Below are 12,500 nucleotides of genomic sequence, written 5' to 3' on the forward strand. Positions count from 1 at the left end.
ATCTGTTCCATCCCCAAAGGGGCCTTCTCCTCTGAACCCTACAAGAGGTTTGGATTCCTTCACTCGACGCAAAGACACAAATGATTTCCTTTATCTTTAAAGTTCAAACATTGGTTGTATCCCATTATCTGGGGACAGGGATTAAAATGAATAAAGATGATCAGAAAGATGTGTTAAACTGTATGTCACAATGAGGGGTATCCAGGTACCTTAGTCATGGAACAGTGAAGAATGAGGTGGTTGATTGCTCATTTTACACTGATCCAACCCGTTGTTGTTTTTATCTCTTGAAGAACAGAGGAGTGAAATGTCTGTCCAAGACCATAGGCCATCAAGTATCAACCAGACATCGACGTGTTTCCCTCCCCTCTAAAGGAGACACACAGCTCTGCAGAACATTGCATTTGAACAGGATTTTTGAATGAGATGTTCAGCTTATCGACAATAAAATGAAAATTCTCCAATGATCTCGCTGTTGTGTTTTAATCTTTGTAAGCAAATGAAATCAGAATGGATTGTGTGTGTGGGGGGCTATATGCGTGTCCATCTGGAAGCCTTCCTGGTGTGGTCTGTGTGTGTGCAACATGGTGTGTACTATTATGTATGAGTTTGGTACAAGCTACTAAGAACACATCACACGCCTTCCTGGTTTACGTGTTTGTTATATTGTGTATAATAGTGTGTGTGTTATATGTTTAATATAATGTGGGTGTCTTATATCGTGTATACTATAATGTGTGTGTTATATGGTGTTTAATATCATGTGTGTTATGTGGTGTATAACATAATGTGTGTGTGTGTGTGTTATGTGGTGTATAATATGTGTGTCATATGTTGTATAACATAATAATTAATGTATAACATAATTCATATAATATCATTTGCGTGTTATATGTTGTATAATAGCTATAATATAACCAGCTCCCTGCCTTCCCTTGTGTCTGAGGCTGATGAATGTTGACGGGCTGTGAAACGACAAAGTGCTGTAATCTGTAATAATCCATAATATGTCTACAAGATAGTTCTATACTCATATACCAACTACATGATGTGCATATATATATATATATATATATATATATATATATATAATTATATATATATATATATATATATATAATAATATATATATATGTGTGTGTGTAACGTATAATATTCTATCTTCCTCTACCTCCTAATATAGAGGGCCTGGGGCCCTAACATTCTTAGAGTCCCAGACTTCATCATCCACATGCCTCAAACTTGTTTTGTTCTTCAAAAATACATGAATCAATGTTATGAACAACGTTGCTTTTGGGTTCAACAGTCGGTTCAATGACACAACTCGACTCTAACACATACACTCACCATGACCTTAACCCGTAAAGCTTACCATAACTGGTGATCGGCTAGCGTCAAACCCAATCAGATGGACTGGGTCAAGCCCGGCCCATTTGGCTCTGCAGTGAGCACCACCTGTATTAAACGTGTGACATTAAAGGAACGGTTGTCCTCGAGCGTAGGGGTGTTTGAGTTACAAACTCGCACGATATGCATGTCGATACAGGAGTGATATTTTTGTTTAATTGGTTGTACATTGGTGCAGTGCTATTAAATAGCTTGTGGTTAACTTTTTGTCAGGTTGACTTATGAATCAGAGATTACATATAAAAATATCCAGAGCAGGTTGATGAATCAGTCATTAGAAGTTGTTTCTTTCTCTACGTGACTCCGGGCCCTCTCTGGCTCATGGCCCTCCATCCTCACACCCGTTTCCCTCTCATATGGGTTAGGCTAACTGTGATGTCATCTCTATGAGGAGTTCTGATTGGTCCGTTATGCACAGTGGCTATAATCCAAACCTCTTTTATATAGCACTATCTATTAGTGCTATATAAGTATTTAGAAAAAGTTCAAGGAATTGTTTTAGGATTTGTTTTATGGCAAAAGGCAGAAAGGAACAAACCCAAACTTAACATTTCAAGTTTGTTTAAATACTAGCAATATACTTTCTAGAAAAAGTGACTTAGAAACACACACTAGAAAATGATTAAAGGTCCCATTTCACGCCAACAGGTGTGAGTGTGATTAACGGTTACAAGCCGCTTTGAATATCTGTCTCTTATGACATCACAAGTGGGCCTTTCCACCTAATTGTGCGCTGGATAAATGAGCTACAGTCCACTTGGTAGGCTGGTAGACTGATCAATTCAGCCCACATCAAGGTGGACACGCCCACTTGTGATGTCATAAGAGACCGATTTTCAAAACGTGTGTTCCAGTGATATAGATAGGAGGGTGAGAGCGCACATGGATGAACTGGTGATCATGTGATCCCTGAAATTACATCTCTATTGCAGATGAGCTTCGAAAGTTTGAAACTCTTGTGAGTGTGTTTTTTCTTTTCCTTAGGTACTAGAAGGTGAATACAGTAAGCGGAACAATGACCATGATGGCACATTAATTATTTGCTGTTGGTGTGTCTAACTAGCACCACACCCCTTTACAGACTAATCTCTCAGCTGCCATGAACCCTGTGGGCGCGTCTAACAAGCAACTAGCAACATCACACAGCCACAGAGATGACAAGAGGATCGCTCACAAGAGATGAGCGATCACATTCTGAAACTCCCTTTTTCGCACCGTTTATCAAATCATTCTCTGACATGAGTCCGAATGCATTCAGGGTCCGAGTCCACGTCTGAGTACTGGTGTGGACAATACAAATATAAAATAATTATAAATAAAAAAAAAATAAAAAAACACATTCATGAATTAATTTTTACTCCCAAATCTAATCCTAATTTTTCTGAAATTTTCTTCCTCCTTCCTTATTTAGAGTACGTCCGCCCTCCCTGTGAACCACCAGACCAGCCGCTGCAGGGAGCGTGGATGGACCAGGAGGGAGGTCCCATGGGTAGACAGAGCAAAGGTGGCGTGGGTGAGGGCCTGGTGTCACAGCTGCTGCGTCACGTTCTTCTGGAGCTGACGTTGGTGACGAGAGGGAGGCTGAAGTCATGCCACTTGTTGGTTGCCTGCAACACCGTTTGCCATGGCAACCCTGGGGCGGAGGAGAAGGGGGAGGGGGGGGGGGGTCGGAAACGCCTGGTTAGTGACATCATCGGGTTTCTTTTCTTCTCATGGGCCGGTGAAACTAGAGTTTCTCTCACACACCAGAACTTAAAGTACAAGAGGGGCTTTATGTCTGAATGCACACGCACACACACACACACACACACACACGCACACGCGCACACACACGCACGCACACAGAGCTCGGAAATCGAAACCACTTCCTCTCTTGGTGGGTGCAGCTCGCCTATGAACGTGAGAAACTTAAGCCGCGTCTCTTCCAGTAATTTCATTTCTATGGACCCACTGCCTCTCCACATATCGGGCTCAAGAGACACCTACGTTAACCGGGGTAGCCGACTTAAACGTTTAGCCAATTTCCCCGTCCTCAACCCTCAAGAGCTGGGTTAATGGAAGGGAGGGGGGTCAGTACCAGTCTTATTGGCGTCTAACCGGGCGCCACCGAGGGGTCTGTCCGTCAGGGAGAGGTGGGTGTGGTCCCACACGTCCAGGACCAGCACGCAGTCCGCCAGCTCGGAGCGGGACAGCCCGTCAAACAGCAGCTGGGCCGAGTCGGAGCAGGCGCCGTTCCTCAGGTTGGAGCTGAGCACCTTCCTACCCCGGGACAGGGTCAGGCACCTGGACGCACACACACACACACACACATTAACACAAACATTAAGACACACACACACACACACACACACACACATTAACGCACACATTAACACACACATTAACACAAACATTAAGACACACACACACACACACACACACACACACACACACACACACACACACACACACATACACACACATTAACACAAACATTAAGACACATACACACACACACACACACACACACACACACACACATTAACACAAACATTAACACAAACATTAAGACACACACACACATACACACACATACACACACACACACACACACACACACACACACATTAACACAAACATTAAGACACACACACACACACACACACAAACACACACACACACACACACACACATACACACACACATTAACACAATCACAAGACACACACACATTAACACAAACATAAGACACACACACACACACACACACACACAACACACACACACACACACACACACACACACATACACACACGCACACATTAACACAAACATCAAGACACACACACACATTAACACAAACATCAAGACACACACACCCACACCCACACCCACACCCACACCCACACACATTAACACAAACATTAAGACACACACACACACACACACATTAACACAAACATTAAGACACACATAACATACATACCCACGTACACACACACACACACACACATTAAAATAAACACACACGTACATACGAAGAAGCACATACACTCACACAGACGCATATACACCCACACACACCCTCTGGGACATAAGATCAAGTCTACAAGTACCAGTAGAAAAGCACTTTGTTACATTTGTTGTACACATACAAACTCGTAATTCATTCAGAAACACACCACAGATTACACATTCCACACCCTGCAAAAAAAAAGACTTGGCATTGCACACACACACACACACACACAAACACACATTCACACTTACACACACACATAGACACACACACTGTATTTACCCTTTGACGTCCATGTTCTGACTAGTGTTTGCTTTAATGGGAAGGTTTTTGACACCTTTGATAAGGACAGTTAGTCGATGATAGCCTTGTGAGCCAATATCAACCCCTGTAACCAAGAATACAAATTATACTTAAGAGCACAACATATAAACCGCATACTTAATCAGACATGACACAGACAATTAGTGTCATTGAAAGTTCTTATTAATTGTACATTTACTATATTTCTTTAAGCCTGTGTCTTATTATTTTTTGGCCACTTCGACCTCTGCTCCTGTCATTGCCAGCCCCTTGTGGTCTCTCCAACACATTCAAACTGGGCAGCTCAGCAATGTTGTTGTTTTAATGGTGATTGCCTTTGTGGCTGGCGTTGTGGGGGCTGTCAGGCCAGAGCAACTGACCATGTGTTTGGCAGATGGAGGAGGTCTCACACGTTGGCCCCAGCTTGAGACTGATGTGCATCTCCGCTTTCACCTGCTCCACTGTGCCCCCTTCTGGAGCCACGGGGCGCTGCGAGTAAAGATCACAAAAAAGCGAAAGTACAAACAATTTGTAAGTACATGGGAAGATTGTTACTCAAATGTAACTTTTCTTTTTATACCAATAAGGTCCTCCCGCTAGCTTGGCCCAAGTGGTAAAACAATCCCAGAATTTAATTCACAGTATTTGGAGAAACCAACCACCGTAAACTACATTTTATCAAAGAGAAATGATCCCAGCCTCCCTCGGGCCTGAGGGAGAGGTTTGCCCTCAAGCTCTGCCAGAGAGCCTTCTGCCAGAGAGGCTTAAGGACCCAATAAAGAAGAATTAAGAGCGACACAGTACATGTCTGGAGGATGTGGATGGATCAATGGGTCAAATACAGGAATTACACCAAGGAGACTTTTTCTTTTTAGACTTAATGACTTAAGGTGCTTTATTATATTACATTTTCATTCACAGTAGCTTAAGGGTAAGGCAGCACAACAACTGGTTAGGGTTTAGGCAACAAGAACTTCTTGACAACAATAAGGTTTAGGCATCAAAACTACTTGGTTAGCTTTAGGACACACTAATTCTTGGTATGTTTTGGGCAGCACTCGCTATATAGACTCCGGGTATGCGCTATGAGTGCATGGGCCGAGTGCGGGCATGTAGGAAGGTAGATAGAGCAGTAAGAGCATTGGATTTATTTGATGCTGTCTGGACCAACATTACGGTAAATGCTTACCAAATAAATTGCGTACCGTGGATTTAATATGGAGTGATTATCAAAACTTTATTTACATTAAGTCATTCAGGCAATCATTGACCATACCTGATTGACCAATCAGTGACCATAAATGACCTGGTTTTTAAATGACCAAACCATTTGAACGGACTGGTTGGGGGGTGTTTGGTGCGTACCTTTGAGCACAGCGGGTACCAGGCGACGGTCATCTCCTCAGAGCTCCAGGCCTTCAGGGGTACGAGCGTCTCCCCCAGGAACACCTTCCTCTTCAGGCTGCCAGAGTGCCACACCGAGGCCCGCAGGGTGCAGGCAGACAGCAGGTGGCGCTCTATCTGATACTGGGGGACACCGCCACAGTGGAGGGGTTGGGGGGGTGGGGTTAATGTAGTGAAATCCCTGTGAAATCCTAAGTCTCGGGATGTAGCCCTTTTGATAATTCGGTAAATGACAACATGCTAAATAAGTATGAAAATGATTCTCCTGAGGCTCTCTGCTCCATTACCTGTAGGACTTCATTATATACCGGATCCGTGGTGTTCCTCTTGACCGACGTCTTCCTCTTACTAGCCTGAGCCTTGTCAGTCTCCAGGTAGATCTTGACGTACCTAACAGGTGCAGGCATTCGATTGGACAGTCGGTCAGCGCGCTGAGGGATCTGATCCTGTCCAATCAGGAGTGGATGCAGGATACCCAAAAACATATTTTAAACATTTGGAAAAACAACACCTCAGGACTCACGGGTTACACTTCTTCTTCTTGGCGTTGCCGTAGCTGACATTCTGGCAGCCTCTGACGGTGACCTGCAGGCAGGAAGTGGTGTTGTGGTAAGCGAGTGCCAGCTCCAGCGCCCCAGTCACACTCCGGCTGCTGCCAGAGGCCCCACAGTCCACGCTGACGATGCTGCTGGTGCTGCCCTGGCAACGGGAGACACAACAACAACAACAGGGATCATCACACAGAGGAGCTTACAGCTTACAGGCTCGAACGAAGAAAATAAATAATAAATAGACGCATTTGAGTAACATAATTCCCTGCATCAATTTGATTACTTGTTATGGTGCAAGATTTGGTAGAATAATTCTAACAGTCTATGAATAATAGAAGGTGAAAAGATTGAGGACAAAAAAAGTGGGGCAACGAGCTCGAGCCAGAAGATTGATGTTTAACTTATTCTTTGTAGAGAGTGAGTGAAAGAGTGATGGAAGAGGGGGGGGGGGCGGGGGGGGGGGGTATCCTGCTCACTCTCTTGCCGCTACAGGTCCGGAGGCCCAGAGGGACAGGTCCGCGTCGGACCCCGGGGACATGCCGTCCTGGTTGTCCTTACTCCAGTGCAACAGGCTGCTCATACTGTGGCCCCTGGTCAGCTGGGGACATGAGGAGAGGGGAGGAGAGGAGAGGAGAGGAGAGGAGGGAGAGGAGAGGAGAGGAGGGAGAAGAGAGGAGAGGAGGAGAGGAGAGGAGAGGAGCAGAGGAGAGGAGAGGAGAGGAGAGGAGAGGAGGAGAGGAGAGGAGAGGAGAGGAGAGAAGAGGAGAGGAGCAGAGGAGAGGAGAGGAGAGGAGAGGAGAGGAGGAGAGGAGAGGAGAGGAGGGGAGAGGAGAGGAGAGGAGAGGAGAGGAGGGGAGGGGAGTGTTTCTCTTTTCATTCATTTATTTGCAGTTTATCTGTACGTACAACACGCATTACATACACATGGGAAGGCGAGAATCACAACGTAAGCACTCGCAGTCCTTCAGTAGACACAGATGAAAGGAGAGAGAAGCAAACACATAAAAGAAGGAAAGAGAGGAGACAAAAGGATAAAAGAGGATAGAAGAGAAGAAAGAAGAGATTAGGGGAGATGAGAAGAAAGAAGGAAAAGGAGTTGAATACAACTGAAGAGTCATAATGAAGAAGTTCACTTGAGACGGTCTATATAAAGGCCCTCTGCTTCTCCATCAGTTTGACTCTTGTAGCACAGATAAGACTGCGTTCAGCCAAACGGAAATGGCCGCCCGCAAGACAAATTAGAAAAAATAATAATTTGTCAAGCTGAAGAAGCAGCGAGCAGAAGAGGGCGTTCACGTCGTCAAACTATCAACAACAGTTGAGGAAAATGAATGTGTTGCCCTTCTTTTAGTCTGGGAAACTCTTACAGAAGGGAGGGAAAACATGGTTGCCGAGGGAGAGGACTGCATGGAAGGAGAGCGAGACTCACGTGGAGAGATTTGATGTCGGTGTCAGACAGGCTCTTCTGCCCGGTGTAGTTGGAGGGGGACATTGGGGTGGGGTTCCCCACGGTCAGCTTGTCAGCCTGGTCGCTACGCACGTCATTCTGAGACTTGGAAATTTCTAGATTTTGAAAAATATATTAAAAGGACTCAATCTATTGTAGCACTAAAGTGGACGATAAAGAGGAGCAGCAATGCTTTCCTCGAAATACTTATGAGTCATGACCACAGAAAGACGTCAATTAATAAATCGTGCTAAAGATAACTTCAAATTCTCGCCAACATGCAACGCAACACACTGACAGGAATGCCGAAGTTCTTTTTATTTTAAGAATACATACATATTATCTTATTCTAGATGTTTTTTGCCATTATTTTTTCTAAGACCTCCACGTCAGCAATAAAGTATGCTTACTTTCTCAGAACTTAATCTGTACTATTTCCTGAGGACTTTTTTTTGCTTTGAGCACACAAACACCCCCCCTATATCTACAGTTTGTGGCTTTAAAAACCAGGGTTTCATTTTGATGGGTATCATGGCAAACATATCATCTGGTACCTCGTAAAATAGTCATAGTGTGCACGCTTTGCCGCAAGAGGAAATGGGCTCAAACCACAAATAAAACATACTCTTAATTTGACTGGTGAATGAAACCATCAGGTCTTCCACTGATTTGGTAAAAAATGCAGAGTGTGTGAGAGGGTCCTGAAACAAACAAAAAGTACAAAAGCTTTACTTTTCAAATTGGCAGGATGATTCAATGAAACAGGGTGTATGAGGCACAGTGCTTCCAAACTTACCCCAGATCTGCAGAAAATGGGACAGTCGAGATAGGGTGGAGGAGTGGGTGGCACGATAGATATATTACTGTAGATAAAACCAAAACAAATCTCTATTAGTCTGTGGCATGATAGTATAAAGTGTTCCCAGGCCGGCCCAGGTGTTTGAATGATGGCGGACGGGTCTGGGTAAGCTCCCCTGGGGCCAAAGTCTACCTGTATCCTGATGAGGGAGACGCACTAGTGTCAATTTAACGAGGTAATGCTAGCCAAACGTTGGCTGGTTTAAGTTGACTCCTGTCACAGCTTCGCACGTTTCCAGGAAGGTAAACCTTATGTATGCTTTGTTTGATGAGAGAAAGGTAGCATACCTCAGCATACTGTATGACTTCAGTAGCTTCTCACCAACAGTGTCATGTCTGCCTGTAAGACCAAGACGTTAAAGGTTAGACAAACGGGATGAAAACATGTATTGGGCTCCTTTGATTAACTATGTTGTATGTCTATGCTCATTTTCATTTTATTCTCAGTTCATTCAAAATGAATATTCTGGCCCCTACTCGTTCCTGAACACTATATGAACACATGAAATAGTAATTTGACATATAATTCAGATTAAATAGCCTTTTAACCCCTCACACATGCTTACACGTATTACAGATTAAATAGACTTTTAACTTCTCACACTCAAACATTCAAAACCCAACCTGGCGTAAAACAACATCCCCGGACGCATGATCTATCATCACACATTGAACAATCATAAAAAATACTAGATATACTACTTGAGATCTAGGGCGTGTGAAACATGGGAAAAAACTGTACAACAAACAAAAGAACACAATCCAACATAACAATCCACAACAGAGCGGTCAGTCGGCCGTGCACTGTCCCTCCAGCCCACAGGGGGCAACAATGTCCTGTACCTACCTGTGGTAATGGGAAACTTCTTAGCCGTCTCCTCCAAGAACCACTCGCCGGAACGCACCCTGATGTCCCTGTTAAGAACCCAAGAACCGCTGTGAGTGCTCGTTACGTTAATTAACGACTGCTGGTTTGGTTGGCTCGGCTCAAATGAAATGGGAGAAGATGGAGAGCACCTTGGCGCGTACAAGAGTAGTAGTTCGCCCTCTAGGGGTGTATGTTAAGACGTAAACAACTAGAATTAATTAGTAATCAGGCTTGAATAACCACCACAGCAGTGAACGCAATGAGAGCCGAGCTCAACGTGTTTCACACTTCTTTGACATTTTTTCCCCGCATTTACCATTCATTCAGTTGCCTTACTAATTACCCGGCGGGGACCTGTGTGAGGCCCATGTGAAGACGGTACGCTACCTGTAGGCGTGACAGACGGTACACCTCCACTCCGGCATCGGCGCCGTCACCCAATGAGAAGACGTGGTCCCTCCCACGCGGCACCGGCTGCAGATGCGGTGGCTGCAGCCGCAGCACACGTCCCCCGAGTTCCAGAACTTGCCCAGGGGTCTCTGGCAGCGGGCGCACGTCCTCTCGCTGTACTGCCGGGACAGGCTCTTGGCGCCGCGGCGGCGGATCTCCTGCAGCTCCTGCTTCATCCTCCTGCGTGGGCGGCAGAAGAACAATGTCTTCTTAAAAATGTGTCTTTTATACTGTATTTTATTGTGCATTTTATACTATTCATTGTGTGAGTGTTTGTGTGAGCATTGTTTCAGAGGCTGCACATTTCATTGTATGAAGTGGCACAAAAAGTGGGTATTTAGTATATGCTGTGCAAAAACTATGGTAAAAATGTATTGAAATTATATTATATTTTTTGTATTTTCTATATTTGGCTGCTGATGTGCATTTCTGAATTATTTCTTCATTTCCTTAATGTTATGTAACATTTTAGAGGACTAACAGGCTAGAATAGGCGTCCTGTCTCATTAGATTCCGTCCTAGCGCGGTGAGCGCTGAGCGAGCAGTTACTAGTAGTAGTGAGTTGTCGTCTTTGGATAAAAAGATTAAGTTCATCTTTAAAATGGAACACATGACAAAAGCTGAGAAATCTGAGAAAAGATATGCCCTAGCCGCGACTGATGTTACAAGGTCTAACATTCAAGAAATGTACCCAGCAAGCCGTCTACTTAGGGGTCATGAAAAGGCTCTGGATAAATAAATGTCCTCCTACAGGAGAACCTTGATTTGCCCAAAATCTAAAAGTACCCCTGAGAGTTTTCCTGACGATGCCTGTGACAGTTGCCTCTGCGGAGAGATCATTCAGCAAGCTAAAAGCTGATAAAGACATACCTTCGTTCCAACATGAGTAATGATTGCTTAACCCAATTAGCAGTAATTTCGATTGAAAAGTGTGGCACAAACTATTTAATTCGATGCAACAGTAGACAAATGGACAAATGCAAAGGGAAATGCACTTGCCCATTCATCCTGTGTTACAATTTAGTCGCAATTAAGAATCACTAGAATCTTTGATAGCGACATTGTTACATAAGCTCCACTATTGTTAACAGAGAGGGTTCTAATGGCTCTTTGTTTGTAGGCTTACTTTTGCTTTTTTAGGCATTATGTTGCATTTGTTATAATGATAATGTTAATGTTTGTCGATTTGTAACAGTTTATTATTTGTTAACATAGTTAATGTAATATAACTATGTTAACAAATAATAAACTGTTACAAATCAGTTTATTATGGCTACAAAAGCTTTACTCACACGTCCATACCATATAATTATGGTAAATTATGAAAATAAACCTTTTATTATTTAAAGCCCATACACAATGTCTGGCACACAGTTTTTTTATGGGGGGGGTGCCAAAATTGTTGCGGCATACCCCCCTGATACTAGGTATTTGCGCCCCAGATTGTATGGTTCTACTGCAATATGACAGTTAAAGTGTGCTCTGTATTCAGACAGTGGCGGCGGATGGTTTTGTATCGGAGGCTAATTGGAATAGAGGTTTCTTTCTGATTTGCTTTAATGCTAACATGGTATAGTTGCCCGTTCTGGCACTGTTGGACTCTCTAGCCGTCCCTGAAACAAAGGATCCCCCTCTTCTGTGTACCAGGGACATTTCTGGGACATTTGAATAAATATAATTCTTATGAAAATGAAATGATAATAGCCCTTATAAATAGAGCTAATTATTCGAGGCCATATTGCTTCCATTGACCATAGGGCTTGTCAAACACTGCACGCTATTGACACACTCATGAAGGCAACCTTCTCTACCTCTCGCAATGTGGACATGGTAGATATCATACCAAAATAGCAAATACATAAAATATATATAAAATAATGAATAAAACCCGAATAGATAATGTACGTGTGTAGATCTGTATAAAAACAGGTATGACCTCAAATGCATACAGGTAGTGAGGTCAACCTGGCCCGGTTGATGTGTTTGGGTTGTGACAGTGGATTAGCCTACCTTATCCTCTCCTCTTCGATGGTGCGCAGCATTCGGTCTCTCTGGAGAACCTGCAGGATCTTCTCTCTCTCCAGGGTTTGAAGCAAGCTCAGATCCATGGCCGCGCGCCACCCGGTGTCTCACAAAGCACCCGCTCTCCCCCCTCTCCTGGTCCCGTTCGTTTCCGTTGAGTCACCCTTCAAACCCTCTCCCTGCCCGCTCCGT

General features: G+C 44.0%; 1 protein-coding gene across 1 annotated transcript in view; it reads right to left on the reverse strand.

Annotated features, from left to right (window-relative positions):
* Window positions 1-1,541: 1,541 nt before the first annotated feature.
* Window positions 1,542-12,500, reverse strand: part of sytl3 (synaptotagmin-like 3) — a 13,512-nt gene continuing 2,553 nt past the window's right edge. The window contains 16 exon segments of the mRNA XM_030344821.1: window positions 1,542-3,040; window positions 3,485-3,690; window positions 4,688-4,793; window positions 5,089-5,197; window positions 6,074-6,235; window positions 6,400-6,502; window positions 6,636-6,805; window positions 6,808-6,811; window positions 7,140-7,261; window positions 8,093-8,226; window positions 8,736-8,811; window positions 8,907-8,973; window positions 9,257-9,308; window positions 9,816-9,883; window positions 10,224-10,466; window positions 12,297-12,500. The exon segment at window positions 12,297-12,500 is cut by the window's right edge and continues 107 nt beyond it. Coding sequence (XP_030200681.1) covers window positions 2,949-3,040; window positions 3,485-3,690; window positions 4,688-4,793; window positions 5,089-5,197; window positions 6,074-6,235; window positions 6,400-6,502; window positions 6,636-6,805; window positions 6,808-6,811; window positions 7,140-7,261; window positions 8,093-8,226; window positions 8,736-8,811; window positions 8,907-8,973; window positions 9,257-9,308; window positions 9,816-9,883; window positions 10,224-10,466; window positions 12,297-12,394 — 1,812 coding nt within the window. The 5' untranslated portion in view covers window positions 12,395-12,500 and the 3' untranslated portion in view covers window positions 1,542-2,948.

This window comes from Gadus morhua, chromosome 21 (genome assembly GCF_902167405.1).
Source record: "Gadus morhua chromosome 21, gadMor3.0, whole genome shotgun sequence".
Classification (NCBI taxonomy): domain Eukaryota; kingdom Metazoa; phylum Chordata; class Actinopteri; order Gadiformes; family Gadidae; genus Gadus; species Gadus morhua.